The sequence below is a fragment of the Caloenas nicobarica genome, chromosome 1, assembly GCF_036013445.1.
Source record: "Caloenas nicobarica isolate bCalNic1 chromosome 1, bCalNic1.hap1, whole genome shotgun sequence".
Taxonomy (NCBI): domain Eukaryota; kingdom Metazoa; phylum Chordata; class Aves; order Columbiformes; family Columbidae; genus Caloenas; species Caloenas nicobarica.
Window position 1 is genome coordinate 87,479,770 of NC_088245.1, and position 17,795 is coordinate 87,497,564.

A 17,795-nucleotide genomic window follows, 5' to 3' on the forward strand; every position below is an offset into this window, starting at 1 on the left:
CATGTGAGCGGGAAGAGGAACAGAATTTGGTACTCAAGCAGTTATTTTTAAAAAAGGGTCTGGACTGCAGGAGCAGGGTTGGGTTTTGGTTGAAAGAACTATGCCAAGCACTTGGTCATGATCGTTATATCGAACACCACTGACCCTGGGCTCAAATTCCCTCATACAGCTCCCAAAACTGACCTCTCCTTAAACCTTGATGGTGCCTTGTTTAGCAGACTGATCAGCCTCAACCAGCTCTCAATTTACACTGGCAGTCCAGTGCTAGCTGAAAATGCGCTAGCTGAAATTGTCTTTCCCATAAGAAAGACATGGACTTGCTGGAGAGGGTTCAGAGGAGGTCACAAAATAATCAGAGGGATGAAACACCTCTCCCGTGAGGACAGGCTGAGAGAGTTGGGGTTGTTCAGCCTGGAGAAGAGAAGGCTTCAGGGAGAACTTATTGCAGCCCCTCGGTACTTAAAAGGGGCTTGATAAGAAAGATGGGGACAGACTTTTTAGCAAGGTCTCTTGTGATAGCACAAGGGGTAATGGTTTAAAATGGTTTTAAGTGGTTTTAAACTAAAGGAGGGGAGATCCAGGCTAGACATGAGGAAGAAATTTTTTACAATGAGAGTGGTGAAACACTGGCCCAGGTTGCCCAGAGAGGTGGTAGATGCCCCATCCCTGGAGACATTCCAGGCCAGGCTGGACGGTGCTCTGAGCAACCTGATCTAGTTGAAGATGTCCCTGCTCATTGCAGGGGGTTGGACTAGATGGGCTTTGAAGGTCCCTTCCAACCCAAACTATTCTATGATTCTATAATTCAGGGACAGGACAGGAGCAGGAGGAGCAACTGTGTGCACCAGGATATGGACCAAGGCTTTTCCAAAAGTAATGTAGTTTTGTGTGCACAAGCACAAGCTATGGGGAAGGCAAATGACATTGGCACGAGCCTTTGTCAGGGGGTGGAGGAGCAGGCATGACTTTGGTGGTGGCCCACACCTGCTGCCACAGCTGCCTGGGGCTGTGTCCCCACTCCAGGGGTGAGATGGGGCTGTGGGGTGGAAGATTTCCCCCAGCTCGCAGGTGTTGTTTCTGCCGTTGTTGCCATCTGTCGTTTTACTGTCAGTGACAGTACGATGCTCATGTGGCTGCTACAGATAAACCCCCTCCTCCAGCACTGAGCATCCTGGAGGGGGGTCTACATCATGGGGAGCACTTCCCACAGCCCAGTGCCTCTCTCTGCCTCTCTCCAGCAAGCCCAGCACAAACGAGCAAACCTGAACTGCAGCCAGCCACAGCTGTAGGACCTCAAAGCATTTCTGACCCATTGCTAGCAGACAGTAGAATAGCTTATATAAACACAAGGCTTCTGTGTACATATTTCAGCAGTATTTTTCTTTCAGAACATTTTGGCATCTCTGCAGCACACTTTTACTTCCATCCTACATTTCCTGGACTTTTCACTCCCTCTTCCCATCTCCTTGAGCCAACAAGGAGCCATTTTTGGTGGCTTTCTCAGAAGGATCTCTTCTCCTTCTCTTCTTTCTCAGAAGGATCTCTTCTTTCTTCTCCTCCACTCTGTGGGCTTGCACAGTCCAAGGCTGGTTTGTTCCCCTAGGAAATGACTTGGTCACCCCCTTCCCAAACTTACCTTCTAGATCAACATTCACAACTTCTTCAGGCTCTGATTTCCAGAAGCCATTGGTATAGTGAACTACCTTCTTGGCAAAATTAGTCCTGATTTATCCCACTGCTCGTATTTCTTTCACTCGTGCATTGGTTTATTGTGGGAGACGCGAAAGTACAGGCTGAGGGATGTGGCTGGGGTCACTGTAGGGCTCAGACTGCCCAGGAAAGGCAAATGAGGATGGACAGATTTCATGGAGAGCAGAGGGCTGGCGTGTTAAGGAAGGCTCATGGCAGCCAGGGTGGAAGGAGATAGTGAGAATCAGGATTCTACATCCCAGCAGGAAAGGAAGATGTATGAATTTGAACCACATGAGAATGCCTCAGAAAAAAAAAAACGGCTTGCAAAAAAAAAACCCAACCCAACCCTGAAGTAATTTATTGTAGCTCAGGCAGATAAAAGAAGTACATAAAATCAGTTCCATAAGAAGGTCAAATTAAGTGCATGAGCAAAATAAAGCATACAGGTACATACATATGCATCTTCTGTTCAGTGTCTCTCATTATAGAACTGGGTATCAATCATACCCCTTAAGGGTTTCTTGTATTGTCCATCAGCTCCTAGCCAGACAACATCCCTCCAGGACATTAGATGGGGGGAATGATGAAGAAATGAAGGATTACATCAAAACAGGAGACAGTGAGATGGATTCACAGAGCACTATGGGATGGCAGGTGTTTAGATACTAGCAGAGACTTCATCAGTCCTTCTGAGGCCAGTGCTGCAATACTACTTATTCAGCCGACTGCAAGAGAAAAGTGTCATGTGAGTACCAGTATTGTAGAGGTGAAAGGCTTCACTTGGGTATCTCTAAGCCAGCCAACTCCACACTTTTATTGCTTAGTGTAGAGGATGACTGCCCACTTCTGTAGCTGAGGATGCAAATGGTTACTTGTGCATCCACATGGCTGTGGTTTAGGTTTCAGTTACACTGAGCTGCTGACTTGGCAAAGAGAGTTAAAGAACAACAGTATCAGCACTTGTATCACACAGATTTATCAAGTCTTTGATGTAGTTGTATGGGCTTTGTCTTCTTCTTATGGAGGTTATTTTTTAACCTTGATAAAAAGTAGGTGAAAACAAGATGAATTCTTTGACACGTTATGCTAACCAACTCTTCACCGCTTATACATCCCAGCTATGAATGCCAATAAACATTCTCACTGAATTCGCAGTGACAGTGGAAAAAAAAGGTGAAATTATCACAGTTTGCCACTGTCACCAGTGAAAATTAAGCAGAAATACAGTTCTGTACCTATACATCCATTGACCTGGTTAATGCGATCATTTATACTGCCCTTAGCTCTCCACTTCCAGTGACAGAATAGCTGCCAGTGTTTCTTCACAACTGCTTATGATGCCTGATATCACATAAGCTTAAATACCTGGAAAAAGGCAGCTTCTCTGCTGGGAAATCCTTGCTTCAATGAAAAGGAACAGGACACTATGGTGTATCTCCTAACACCTAAGGCCTTTGGGAGAGGGCATGGTTCACAGTGTGCTGGGGTTTTCTCTTCTTTTTACTTGCTCTGACAAGTTTATTGGCAATTTTCACAAATTGCAGTCCAGCACTACCCTAGCAGAGCTGGAATCACATTATGGACATCACAGCTTTTTAAAATTTGTGTTTCATCCTTGAGCTTGGTTGTGTGTCTTCCAACTCCACAACCTCTATATCCAGGTCCCAGATCCACTATGGAACCCATCAAAGGACTTTGGAGCTCCTATTTGGGTTTGGCCAACATCTCTCAACATCAAGGTAATTCAAGTGAAACCTTTCTACTCAAAAGTTTTCCAGCACAGTGCTACTACCATGGGTTTGGGGCATAACAGGAAGTTCATTAAACCTATCTAGTTCATTGAACCCTTAAACATGACTTAACATGAGAAAAACTGAAAATGCTGAAACACAGCTGTACTGTAGCACCAAGCAGGCTCAAGCTCCATTTTCCCCCACTTGACCATCAGGCTACACTGTCTTGAAAAGAGTCTTTGCCCATTCCAGATGCCCTCATTGCCACTTACTGTTGACACTGACACGTCTTGTTTTCCAGCAAGTATTGTCGTGCTTGTACCATCCTTTTTGCCCGTTGCTGCCAGGATAGAGGAGATAAATAACAATTGGATTTTTTTAATGCTTCACCTCTGAAGTGGTGGTAAAGTACTGTCTGACATCTGTAGACTGCCCATCTGTAACCCTTTGCTTTGAGTCTAAGAATTGACAGAAAATCAGACTCCTCCTATGGTTTGGGGAGACTGTCATCTCTTCACCTTTCACAGGGACTGGGTCACTCACCCTTCTCCTCTGCCAGCTTATACCGCTGATGGTGCACAGGCACGCCAGGACAAACACCAACACGCTGCCTCCAATACTTGCTCCAATTACCACATAGCTAATCCAAACAGGAGCTTCCTCTGTGGAAGAAAAGAAGTATTCAGAGACAGATACAAAGAGAATTTTAAAGCTTTTGGGTGGAGGCAGGGATGTGATGCTAATTTCCATACCCACAGAATAACTGAGGCTGATCTTCAAGTCATTGTCTTCTATGAGGTGACAGATCCACAGCCCTGCAGCGCTGACATTCACCTCCACCTTTACTTCATGCTGCTTTGACGTCTTGACGTCCATCTGAGTCCCATTCACACGTTCCCAGCGCAAATGTGTGTTGGATGGGAGTGGACTAGAGACCTGGCAGGTCAGGGTCATCTCGGCCCCTCTGGGGAGTGGCCCAACAGGGTTAGCTGAGACTGTGAAGGTAAGAAAAGGACATGGGAGAGAGAGGATGGGAAGAGGGGTCTACCCATACTCTTGTGGCTTCCAGTTTTCTGCAGCTTCATCTCTTGAGCCACTTTCTCTTTCTCTCACCTTTCATCACCACTAGCTCTATCTTGCTCTGCACGTATCTGCTGTTGTATGCCAGCTGGCACTGGTACTGCCCAGAGTAGTTGAAATGGACTTTGGGGAGTTTCACTTCTATGGTGCTTCCAGGTTTGCTTTCAGGTATTTCAAACCAAAAGCGGTTGCTTTTTTTGGTCTTATGCTGCTCTCCCCATGCTGTGATGTTGAAATCAAGTAGTTCATGAGCAGGTGCACTTTCCTGTTGTTTCCAATTCACTTGTCCTGTGAAACCTTCTTTCCATGTTATCTTCTGGAAGTTCAGACGCCATGACAAGATGACAGTGCTATCAACAGTTGCATACTTTCTTTCCAAGTCTGGATTCTGAAAACCTGAATTCAGAAGAGACAAGGAATACAGAGGCAGGGAAAGCCACGGCCACACTTCCCTGTGTCCACCCTTGATTTGGAGAGATGTGTGCTGTGCTCAGTTGAAAGATGACTTGAAGAAAAGCCAAGAGATATCCCAGGAAGGATAAATAGTCAGTGTCTGAGAACAAGTTTAAAGAGCCAAAGCTCCCAAGCTTACCAGAGCTGAAAAGAATAGACCCCAAGGAGAGTGGAATATTTTAGGCCAAGTCTGGAGCGGAAAATGAGAGCAAGTGCGGGACAGAGCTCAGGCAGCAGAGAAATCCCCAGGCTGCAGTGGGCAAATCGACCCTGGAGCACCATTGCTTGGGATGCTGGAAAGTAACAGCTCAGCTCGTGAGCTGGTTCCTGAGCCTGTGTGTGAGTTGCATTTTTGTTGTCACATACCTAATACCTTTACATCAAAGGAGATGTTCTGATTAATCAATGGAGAGTCTGAATGGACACGACACATCCAAGTCCCACTGTCCGCAGCCTCCAGTTGCTTTGACTTCACTGTGTATTTTTGATGGGTCTTGTCTTCTAATACTATTGGTGTTTCAATGTGGTTGTTACTGTTAAACAATGTGATGCTGAGATTGGGTAGAGGATGGGATGAATTTTGCATTAAAGTCAACTCAAGGTCTTCATTTGGCAGGAAGTGCCCATCTAAAGAGATCATCACTATAAAGAGAAAAAGTGCAACCAGTAAGTCAACTACTCTTCCTGTGAGAGAGGAATGAGTGTTACAGAAAAGAGAATATGGGGACCTTTCACCCTGCCCAGGACCAAAGACAGAGCAGCTGGATTAAGAATCCCAGCAGAGAGGTCTCTCTGAGCTCTAAAATCTCCCCCCTGCTCACTTCTTCAGGTACAAAACCCCTTTAATCACTCACATTTGAAGACATGTAGTGAGATACTGACTGTGTGAGACTCATATTCACATGTGTAGATGCCAGCATCAGAGAGCCTTAAGTCCATCACCTTCAGGTGTTTATTGCTGGGGATGATTTCCGATCGATCACTCATGGTAGCTTTGCCTTTTGAAAAAATAAGCTTGGTTAGGAGGGAAGAGGTTTCTCAGCCATATACTGGGGAAAAGGGGTGATGAATTGGAAGCCTTGCCTTTCAAAGTGGTAGTAGATGACTTTTTAATAACAAGCTTGTAGTGCTTCCAGGTCACAGCTGCATGATGAGGTATGCCTCTACAATTCAAGACGACTGCCTGTCCTGCGACCCCAATCTGCATTTCATTTTGCTGTGCCGTAATGGAGATCAGACCTGAAAGTCAATACCCACCCAAACCAGCTAGTGAATACCTCCCATTCCTCCAGAAAGATGCAGATATTTCTCCTCCCTTTCCCAGATACTGGGAAGATTGACTTAAATTTCTGATTTTTTCATGTCTTTGTCTCATCAATCAATTCCTTTTCTTTTCAGCTCCATAGCTTCCCTTCCGTCCACTTTTGGCTCTTTACCTGGCTAATGGTTATTCTATTTCACATACATTCTGAAAGAGGGAAAATGCCAGTAGTTGTGGTAGATTCATGGAATCATAGAATAGTTTGGGTTGGAAGGGACCATCAAAGCTCATCTAGTCCAACCCCCCTGCAATGAGCAGGGACATCTTCAACTAGACCAGGTTGCTCAGAGCCCCGTCCAGCCTGACCTTGGATGTGTCCAGGGATGGGGGTTTTCAATAATTGCACATTGGATCACAGAAAATTATGAACTTGCCTAAACTGTCAAATTATAAATGCTATTAATAAGAGTTGGTAACTTTTGCTTTGCTTTTGGTGCTAGTGTGCATAGAAGAGATCAAATCTTTCCTCTAATTCTTCCCTTTAAATCTTCCCTCTGCAACCAGAGGAATCACAGCTGATTATCCAAGAAATGCAGGCTTGGCCTTACTCAGGCACCTTCCTTTCTTGGAAAATGAGCACTAAAAAGTCCTCCAAATCTTATAACATTAGCAGTCAAACTGAGCAAGCTGGTGGCATCACCTTTATAAAAGCAAATCTGTATTGAGCAACACAGGTTTTTTTCCCAAGCAGCTGGAGGCAGTGTGGAGAGCAGTATTTTCCACTCTGCCCTCAGTGTGCAAGCTGGCTCTCACAGGAACCCCACTCCTGCACCTCTACAGGGCAGCTCCCCAAACTTGGTGAGGCTCCAGGCACCCTGGTTTTGGCTGGCAGGCTCAGCAGGTGGCAGGCTGGGAACAGCCTGAGTCCCAAAACTTGAGCTGTCCATGCTGCCTCTGAAGTCATAGGGCACAGATGGAGGGAGCCTCCCAGCTTCCAGACCCTCTGTCCTCATCTTCACTGCATGGCCCCACAGAGAGCTGCTGGGCAGGGCAGGAGTGGGCCATACAAGGTAAGGAGGCAGCTGTCATAGCTTCATCACTGGAATGAGCCTGCTTTAAGCCCTGTGAGGGATGTTATAACAAATATAAAATATATATAACAAATGGCAAATCAGGAGGAGCCTAAAAACACCCCAAATGTGGTGAGGCTGTGGAAAGGCTGTTAAGAACTGGGAGGGTTCACTGAGCCGAGGACTCACCCAGATGCAGAACCAAGACGACAGCAAGTGTGCTGCTCACCACCATGCCACATGACTCCATCGCTGTGGGAGTGCTCGTCCTTGCTGTGGACCGCAGGGCTGGAAATGCTGCTGGTGCCAAGGGATGCTATCCTGGAAGACTCAAATGCTGTGTTAAAAATGTTTCACTTTTAGACCTTGGTGGATGGGACCAATGTTCCCAGTGAGTACCCACCATTCTTGAGTGCAGCAAAATGGAAACTCATTGCTAAAGTCACCTGAGCCCTGTGTTTCAGCAAAGAACCCATCTACAGAGCTCCCCCTAGAGCATGGTATTAAACATTTTATTTTAGTCATCCGTAGGTTTCTGGCATTCCTTGGACTGCAGGTGTTTATGTTGCCAAGAGTTCTGCACTTTTTTACTTCTCTATGGTGGGTTATCATCGCTCTTGCAGCGACTGAGGTTAGACATATACAGGGTTGCATTAACAAGACCACAGCCAGCAGGCTGAGGGAAGTAGTTATTCCCCTCTATTTGGCACACCTGAGGTCTCATCTAGAATATAGGATCCAGTTTTGGGACCCCTGTACAAGACAGATGCCAACAAATTGGACACAGTCCAATTAAGGGCCACAGGGATGGTGAGGAGGCTGGAGCACACGATATACAAGTAGAGACAGAGGGTTTGGTAGGGAGAGCCAAGGTGGGGTCTAACTTCAGTCTCCTGTTATCTGAAGGACATTACCTAGAAGAAGGAGCCACATTTTTCTCAGTGGTGTACAGGAGAGGAACAGGAGGGAGCACCCATAGCTTGCAGCAAGGAACTGTTGACTAGATAGAAGGAGCCCAGCTGTGAGCAGGAGGTTGGACTGGAGACCTTCAGGGGTCCCTTGCCATCTAAATATTTCTGTGCAATTTTGTGATTCTATGATTAAGGACATCTTTAGGCTTTTACTGTTTTTCTTTAGTTTGCTTTTTTTGCCTTCTTATTTCTTCTCTTAAAAATATCAATAACCACCAAGTCGGATGTTGTTGGAAAGACTTGCTTGAATTCTTAGGACTATTCAACATGAAGTCTAGGGAGAAGGGAGGAATGAGGTCAGAAAGAACAAGATGCATTGATGATAACAAAACTTTAAGTGGCAACTGAGAGTAAACTATCGTGTTAAGGTGAGTTGTCAAATTAGATGAAGGATCTGACTGTAGCAGAGACCAAGTGCTGGCATCACCTGCAGCTGCGTGGGCTGACAAGGTGAAGGGGACCATGGCTGCTGGTGCAAGGAGACTACTGAGCTCTCCATCCCTAAACCAAGGCATCGCAAAAAGGAAGACAAGCAGGTTAACTAGTCTGGGAAATGAGCAAAAAAAGTGAGGCAACCACACCTCTCCGAAAGCAGACACTCCCCATGCCAAGACGCCCTTAGGGTGGACCTTCCCTGTTGCTTGTATAAGGTTTCAGCCCTGTGAGGACTTGTACCTGGCAGGCATCCACCAAACCTCAGACAGAGACCACCAAGGGGCCTCTTGTGGCCAAGGTGGCTGAGCCAAGAGGGGCCAGGAGCCAGCTGATATAGGGCAGCTCAGAAGCATCCTACCTCCAAGCTCGGTACTGGTCAGGATGAGGCAAAGGTTGGAGGATGCCAGGCTTGTGAAGGCAGCTGGAGAGTGCTGTGTGAACACTGGCAGCACGGCAACAGGTCACGAAAGGTCTTACCTGCATAGCCTAGCTTGTAAGGCAGGAAGATCAAGGCTGTAAATTCTTCTAGAAACATGCATATGATGAGGCAGAGTGCTAGAGCTGCAAAGTGTGACAGAGAGAGTAGTGTGAAGAAAAGGAGTATGGAGTCGTCAGGAACAAGGGAACTGAGCTGTACAGAAAACATGGGCTTCATCAGAAGCAAGAGAGGCTTTATTTAAACCAAAACAGCACCCAGCTGCTGACACAAATTAAGAACTAAAAAACTAAGACGGGAAAATCCAGCCAGTATAGATGAGCATATAATGTGGGTCGAAGCATCCAAAACATAAAAACTCCATGTCCTCAGGTGAAGGTTCAGGCAGAAGCTGATGAAGCTCAAGGGACAAGCAGTGGGAAGCAAGCTGAAAAAACCAAATCCTATTTTAATGGAGTATGGGAAAATGCTATGGATGCTACCAATGGAGAAAATCAGATCTCAGAAGTAGAATTAATAAGTAGCGGGGACATGGATGAGAGAACCAAGCCCAAGGAGATCTGGATCCCTAACAAAAAAAATCACACTGGTTTTCAGAATAGTGAGGTGGACCGCAAACTGGCTGAAGGAAAGAAGCCAGAGAGTCGTGGTCAATGAGTTTCGTTGAAGGCCTGTATCTAGTGGAGTCCCTCAAGGGTCAGTACTGGGACCAGTATTATTCAATATATTCATCAACAACTTGGATGAGGGAATAGAGTGTACTATCAGCAAGTTTGCTGATGACACCAAGCTGGGAGGAGTGGCTGACACGCCAGAAGGCTGTGCTGCCATCCAGCGAGATCTGGACAGGCTGGAGAGCTGGGCAGGGAAAAATTTAATGAAATATAACAAAAGAAAGTGTAGAGTCTTGCATCTGGGCAGGGACAACCCCAGGTTCCAGTATAAGTTGGGGAATGACCTGTTAGAGAGCAGTGTAGGGAAAGGGACCTGGGTGTCCTGGTGGACAGCAGGATGACCATGAGCCAGCACTGTGCCCTTGTGGCCAAGAAGGCCAATGGCATCCTGGGGTGTATTAGAAGGGGGGTGGTTAGTAGGTCGAGAGAGGTTCTCCTGCCCCTCTACTCTGCCCTGGTGAGACCGCATCTGGAATATTGTGTCCAGTTCTGGGCCCCTCAGTTCAAGAAGGACAGGGAACTGCTGGAGAGAGTCCAGCGCAGGGCAATGAAGATGATGAAGGGAGTGGAGCATCTCCCTTATGAGGAAAGGCTGAGGGAGCTGGGGCTCTTTAGCTTGGAGAAGAGGAGACTGAGGGGTGACCTCATTAATGTTTATAAATATATAAAGGGTGGGTGTCCCGAGGATGGAGCCAGGCTCTTCTCGGTGACAACCAACAGTAAGACAAGGGGTAATGGGTTCAAGCTGGAACACAGGAGGTTCCACTTAAATTTGAGAAGAAACATTTTCTCAGTCAAGGTGACAGAGCCTGGAACAGGCTGCCCAGGGAGCTTGTGGAGTCTCCTTCTGTGGAGATATTCAAAACCCGCCTGGACGCCTTCCTGTGTAACCTCACCTAGGTGTTCCTGCTCCGGCGGGGGGATTGGACTGGATGATCTTCCGAAGTCCCTTCCAGTCCCTAACATTCTGTGATTCTGTGATTCTGTGAAATCAGTAGGATAGCTGGTGGGATGGTCACTCAGCTCTAGCTGATAATAGAAACTTTCTGTTGCAGGTAGTGTGATAGATAGAAGGCTGGAGTCATAACGGGATTGAACTAAAAAAAAAGCTAGAATATTTGTATACAATATTTATATGTATTATTGTACAATATTAAATATAATATATCCTATTAGAGGATAATTTAAAGTTGAAATTAATTTAAATTATTAGAGCACATGCAACTATCAAAGAGTAGATGAAAACATCAGCACTACATTTGCATGGAGATCAGGTAAGCACGACCAACAATTTGACAGCTTGACAGATGTACACACATATAGATATGAAAAATACAGGTGCAAGAGCAAGGCAGCAGCCATATACACCATCAGAAGATACATAGATGGCAAAGGCACAGTCAGAGAAAATTTGTGGCGTGCCTCGTGCAATGCAAAAATCCCATCCCAGCACCAGGGAATATTTGCATGAGCTGTTTTGTGCAAAAAAGTAAAATGAAGGAACCAGTGCATGTGATTAGAGATCACTTCTAATAAGATGCAGTAGCAGTGATCAAGCAGTTTGCTGGGCTATGCTACAGAATAAAGAAAGGGCCAACAACAAGGCATCTGTATGCATCTCAATCTAAAGAAACGTCCATAACCGAGAACTGGCGCAGGGCCCCGGGTAGATCAATTCCTGAGACAACAGAAGAAACCTCATCCCCGCTGTGAACACTTATATCACCTGTCCTAGAGGGACCAGCAGGAAAAGTCAGTCCCCACTCTAAAGTGATATCTACAAATTAACAGGGCCAGTGCTGGGTTTCGAATATTTTAAGTCATTAAACTTTATATAAAACCTGAAGGTAAAGGAACGGGTAAAAATCAATCAAATTGCTGAGTCACACCCCATCACTTTGTTTTAGGTGGGAATCTCTATTTTTCTGTCATCTTATGGCTTCAGTTTGTTCTTTGCCTTCTTGCTATCTGGTTATTGAGTGAAACCCCACAATCAGAGCACCGTGGGACTGGTGAACTGCTGAACTCATGCAGCTTTGTAGATACAGAGTGATCTACCTTTGTTTTTCTGTTTCTTCTTGTGGTTTCACATGTTCTTCATTCCTACTTCATTCACACTAATCTTTGTATTTCTGTGGCAAATCTCTACAATATTATGTTTACCCACCTACATGTTGCAAGTCAATGGGGAAAACGGGTTGCCTTCAGCTAGCATTTCTTTCATACATTTTGTCTACTGATTATCTCTTCTCATGCCTGCCACTTCCTATTTTCCGCTGTCTTTCTATCTCCTTCTGTATCTTTCCAGGTCAGATCACAGGCATTGCTACTCTGGAGTTTACAGATCTCAGTGGGTAAGGCTCTGCTATGTTAATTTTCATTAGTGGATGCCTCCAGCAGACCCGCAACCTCCTTACAGGCAGCCCAGCTGTATCTTATGGTGGTACTCATAAATTAAGTGGTGTCAGGGGATGTCCCCAGGCACTGGAACACACACTCATCAGCCTTGTTAAATTGCTAGAACATTTCCTGACAGATTTTTGGCCCAGGACAACTCTCGCGCTCCCAAGCAACTCCGGAGATGCATTTAGGTGTTAGCAGGGGCCAGGGACCACTCCCATTAGGCAGCTGGCATGTCGCCAGTTCATTTTGAAGGTTAAGTGAGTTTAATAGCCCAGACCATCTCATGCCGGTTGGCCTCTTTGCCAGAACAGTCCAGGCACACTTGATTTATTAGCACGTCTAGCAACGGAAGAGCAAGGCTCCCTCCCAAGTGAACATCGATTTCCATTTCATTTTAACTTCCCCCTCTTATTAAACGGGTTTAATTTCCTTCTTGACTCATTTTAATAATGCCTGCCTCTCTGAGGGATAGGAAAAGATGAGCTGGGGTAGTGAGCTGTCTGGGGGACGATGCCTGCAGGACCAGCCTGGCCTGGAGAACATCTGCCTGGGAGAGGGGCTGGCAGCCCTCGCTCCCTCCAGCACCCAGCACCGGGGAGCGAGGGCTGCAGAGAGCTCTTCCCCAGGCTGGCGCTGGCATGACACAGGAAGAAACAGAAATTAAAAAAACTCAAAAAAACAACGAAACACCAAAAACTCAGAAACCGCTCCTGAGTAGGCCATCTCCCTCTCTCTCTGTGTTCCTGTGCCTCTTTCATGCAGTGTGGTTTTCTTGTTGTTTTTTTTTTTTTTTTTTTTTTTCTCTCGCTCTTGCTTGTGGCTGTGCTTTTGATCTGGCAGCAGCTCGCTGGGTTGGGGCGGGGGGGCCTCCCCGCCATCCGTCCGCCCCAGGGCTCCCACACCTCTGCTCTGCTGCCGCACGGCATTTCCCCTTGCCGTGGCTGCCGGGCCAGAGCGGAGGGAGGGACGCAGCTGCCCCTTGTCCCCGCACATCAGGTCCGATTTGCTTTGGGGATCTGGCTTGCAGAGGACCACCTCTCTTTTTCACAGTTTAAACATCTAAACCAAAGCTGGTCTTCGAAATTACTGATTAAAGTTAAAGCAAACGCATGCGAGCAGCAGGCAGGGTAAGAGATCAAATGCAACAAAAAATAGCCACCAGAGATCAAAGAGACGATAGCAGTGAAGGTCATTTCACGGGCCCCACTGTCCTGTCCCTCGCAGACCGGCCAGCCCTGCCTCGATGTCCCCTCCAGTGCCTGGGGCCGTTCACCCGAGAGCAGCTGCCACCCTTGGGAGCTGCTGCGGGAGGAGTCCCCGGGATCAGGAAGGTGAAAGCTGCTGACCCCCTCCAGAGAGAGGTTCCAGAGGCAGGGTGGCGAGGCCAACATGTCAGTGCCAGTTGGGCTTCCGTCAGCCCGAAAGTTCCCGTGGCCTTGCCATGTGCGTGGAACCATGTGGAGGCCATGAGAAGTGGCTCTATCTCCACAGCCTGGGCTGCTCCCTGCAGCCTCTAACCCCTCCAGCAGCCTACAGGGAAGCCAAGATCTGCCTTTGCTTCACAGGCATTGCAGCACCTGCTTTCTGAGCTTTTCCCCCCACACTTAGTCCCCTTCTTTCCTCCTAACCCTCCTCATTTTAGCTCCACAGCCTCTCATCCTGCAGTTTGCAAGTGCAGCCCAGAGGTGACTTTCTAAAGCCACTGGAGGCTGTGACTAGCAAAGGCACTGAGATGCCCTCTGAAGTCATGCCCTCCATCACCCTCCCAAGCTATGTGCATGCATGGTTTGATGTTCAGGTATCGTTCACACAGCTGCCAAAATGGGAACAGTGAGATCCTACCATGCAGCATACTTGACATGCAGCCCAGACTGGAGAAGGGTCTGTATACATATTGATAAGGTCAGCACAGCAAAACGGCATATACCTGCCCGTTCAGAGCAAAAATACATCCATTACATCTGGGGAGCCCAGGAGACACCCCTCCTTAATTTTTCTCTGGTGAATACAGAGGGTGGCAGCAGATTGGGTAGAAAGAGTCCCTGGCCAGCTGAGAACCACAAGCGGGAATGGGACAGATGCTCAATTGAGATGAGGCAAGCCCTGCTGTATTGCAGGCAGATTTGGCAGCCATGTTTATGAAACACTAGGGAAAAAAGCCAAAGGCTGTGAACTGTTTTGAGGCTAATGCGCGCCAGGGTCTCAAGAGGATTGTTTAGTTTATAGTGGAGAACATTAAGTAGCAACCTGAGCTCAACCTCAATGCACCATGTGGAGGAATATTTGAGGTGGCTGATGGAGGTTGAGTAGGATACAGCATCTGAAACTTTAAAAATTCAACCAGAAATGAAACTCCCATTTAGAACACTGCAGCAGCCCACGGAAGAGTAAGGTAAGTCTCTTTTCTGGTATCCTTATACTGAAAGGATTACTCTTTCTCCAAGAAACACTGCTTGCTCAGCCCTGAGCAAGTGGATCAGGCTGCATCGGCAGCCAGCGTCAGGCAGTGAGCCAGTCAGCCTGGATTAGCAGAACAGACCCCTCTGGTCTCAGCTCCTACAGATGTCAGCAGACGCCCCTAGTTAGCTAGAGACCGACATCTTGTTATTTTTTCAGGCTTTTTTTAGAATAATGTTCTCCTTCCTGGAGGGCACATGGAGAAGGTGATAGCAAGTGGCAGCTGGTGGAGGGCTGCTCCCCAGTGCATTTCCAACCCTGGGGGATATACAGTCACCAGAGACAGGCCCTCATATCTGACGTCTTTCCTTATACATGGATTTAAAAGATCTGTGAGATCTCCGGCCTCTGAGGCTGGTTGAGCTTCTTGTAGCTCCCTTTCTTTTGCCCCTTTCAGGGAAAAGTCCAGGGAGACAATCACTTCTTAGTTAAAACTAAAAGGCCTTGGAGGATTGCACAGCCAAAAGTACTATCAAGTCAAAAGTTCAAGATGGTTTTACATCAGACCTTTAAGTGGGGCAAAACCAATCCATCCGTGCAGAAAGAGCAACTCGTGCGGAATAGTAAAATTTGTAACATTAAAAAACCCGAAAACATATTGGCCCCTTTTCTCAGAGAAAGAAAGAAAGAAAGTTTCCTTACCTCTTTTCCTTCCTCTCTGCCTCTGTGTTTCTGTCTCCTTGTGTTCGTCACCTGCCGTAATTGATCTCACCCAGCTACAGCTGAAACAAAAGAAGAACGAAGTTGATGCTCAGAAAGCAGCTCAACAGACTTTGGCCTTGAAGTCTCCTCCTCTCCTGCCGGAGCGTCAGCAAGGTCTTGCTGCCAGTCCAGGTTCTGCTGGCACCTGGCACCTAGCTCCTCTAGGTTGATGGTGATTTTCCCAAATGCATGTGATCTCAGCTCTGGGTGTGAACAGAAATGGAGACCATAACGGAAGGTGATGTATTGCAGCGCCTGGGGAGAATGAGTGTGTAAAACAGAGAGAGCCTATTGGCCATATGGCAGCTGATGGGAGGCCGTGACGGGGCTGAAACTTAAAAGCGAATCGTTGGAAACGGGTTCTGCTCTACCGACAAAGAAAGCTCGCAAATGAACATATTAGTTGAGCGGATCTGGACCTAGCCTGAGCCTCTGATAGTCTATAAGAGCCATCCGACCTCCATTGCCCAGCCTGTGTCACTGCTAAGAGGAGGCACCTCTGAGGATTGGGCCATGGACCTGGCCCCAGGGGTGGCACAGGAATAATAACAGAGGAAGAGAGGACCTTGATGGTATGTTAGGGGCACCTGTCTGTGGAGTATGGCTGAGATTTGGGGTGAGATGAGAGAATATTTTCTTTATAGTGGTGGTGGGTTGACTTCGGCCGGCCACCAGGTACCCACCCAGCCAGGCAGGCAAGGGAGGGGGTGAAGGTAAGATGAAAAAAAACCCCATGGGTCAAGATAAGGACAGGGAGATTGTTTCCCAGTTACCGTCATGGACAAAACAGACTTAACTTGGGGAAAGATTAATCTAATTTATGGCCAATTAAAAGCAGAGTAGGATAGTGAGAAATAAAAACAAAACTAAAACCACCTTCCCTCACCCCCCTTTTCTTCCCAGGCTCAACTTCACACCTGATTCTTCTGTCCCTCCTTCCTCTCCCCGAGTGTCACAAGGAGACGGGTAGTGGGGGTTGTGGTCAGTTCACAGCACTTTGTCTCTGCTGCTCCTTCCTGCTCATGCTGTTCCCTGCTCCACCATGGGGTCCTTCATGATGTGCTCCTATGTGGGTACTTCCTATGGACTGCAGTTCTTCATGCTCACCTTAACATAAGAAAGACATTTTTTTACAGTGAGAACAACCATTCACTGGAACAACCTCCCCAGGGATGTAGTGGAGTCTCCATTGCTGAAGGCTTTCAAGACGCAACTGGACAGGATGCGAGATAATCTCATCCAGGGCCCCTTTTCCATGAAAGCTTGGACCAGATGATCTTCCTGTCCAACCCCAGCTGTTTTATGATTTGATGATTCTAACTAATCCAGCATGGATCCTCTACACGAGGTACTCTCCTTCAGGAACGAACCGCGCCAGTGTGAGTCCTGCACGGGCCACAGCTCCCGCCAGAAAACCTGCTCCAGTGTGGGTTGATCTCCATGAGCCCCGGGTCTTGCCAGGAGCCTGCTGCAGCGCAGACTCTCCAGGGGCTGCACTGTGGACATCTGCTCCACCGTGGACCTCCACGGGCTGCAAGGAGACAGCGTGTCTCACCATGGTCTTCGCCAGGGGCTGCAGGGGAATCTCTGCTCTGGTGCCCAAAGCACCTTCTCCCCTCTTTCTTCACTGACCTTGGTGTCTGCAGGGCTGTTTCTCTCACATTTTCTCACTCGTCTCCATCTCACAGGTGCCGTGCAGCATTTTTACCCTCTCAATATGTTGTCACAGAGGCGCCATCAGCATTGCTGATTGGCTCAGCTTTGGCTTGTGGTGGGCCCATTTTGGGGCTGGCTGGGCACGGCTCTGACGGACGTGAGGCCGCCTCCTGCTCACACCTCACAGAGGCCGCCCGTGCAGCTCTTCTGCTACCAAAATCTTGCCATGCAAACACAATACAAGGTTACTTTGAGGTAACCTGTGCCACTAGTGAATCTCAGCTGTTTCCCTTCTCTGTGGGGTGGAGGAGGGGGCTTTTGTGGTTTCCCACCCACATTCAATGTCTCTCTGAATCCCAGCCTCAGCCAAGACGGCGGAAACCCACTGAGCCCCAGACATGGCTGAGATTTCATCTCTGTGCCACCCACTCTTCTCTCCTGGTAGTCACTTGCCCCTTTGCCTGGAAGATGGGGGTGCAAGGCACAACCAGGCTTTGGAGGAGCAGGGACAGACAGACAGACACAGCACCAAGGCTCATAATGTGCCACCAGGTGTGAAAGGAACAGCATCGACCAGGCCTCATTGGTTGTGTCTTTGGAGAAAGATGAAGCATCACAGGGAATGAGCCACCTGTGTGAGACAAGAACTTCCTAGTGTGGGATGCAGGCAATGGGATGGGATGGGACAAGATGAAACAGGTTGGGATGGGATGGATGCCCGCTTTGCCAGTGTCCTGAGCCTGAGAAAGCCCCATTCTGAGACAAGGTTTCC

General features: G+C 47.6%; 1 protein-coding gene across 1 annotated transcript; it reads right to left on the reverse strand.

The window, feature by feature from the left end:
• Positions 1–3,693: 3,693 nt before the first annotated feature.
• LOC135997871 (T-cell surface glycoprotein CD4-like) lies at positions 3,694–7,539 on the reverse strand. Its single transcript, XM_065650791.1, has 8 exons — positions 7,479–7,539; positions 6,042–6,197; positions 5,813–5,956; positions 5,325–5,600; positions 4,539–4,901; positions 4,178–4,420; positions 3,969–4,087; positions 3,694–3,765 (listed from the first exon to the last, which is right to left on the reverse strand). The coding sequence occupies exons 1-8, from the start codon at positions 7,537–7,539 to the stop codon at positions 3,694–3,696; spliced, it is 1,434 nt and encodes a 477-aa protein (XP_065506863.1).
• Positions 7,540–17,795: the final 10,256 nt, after the last annotated feature.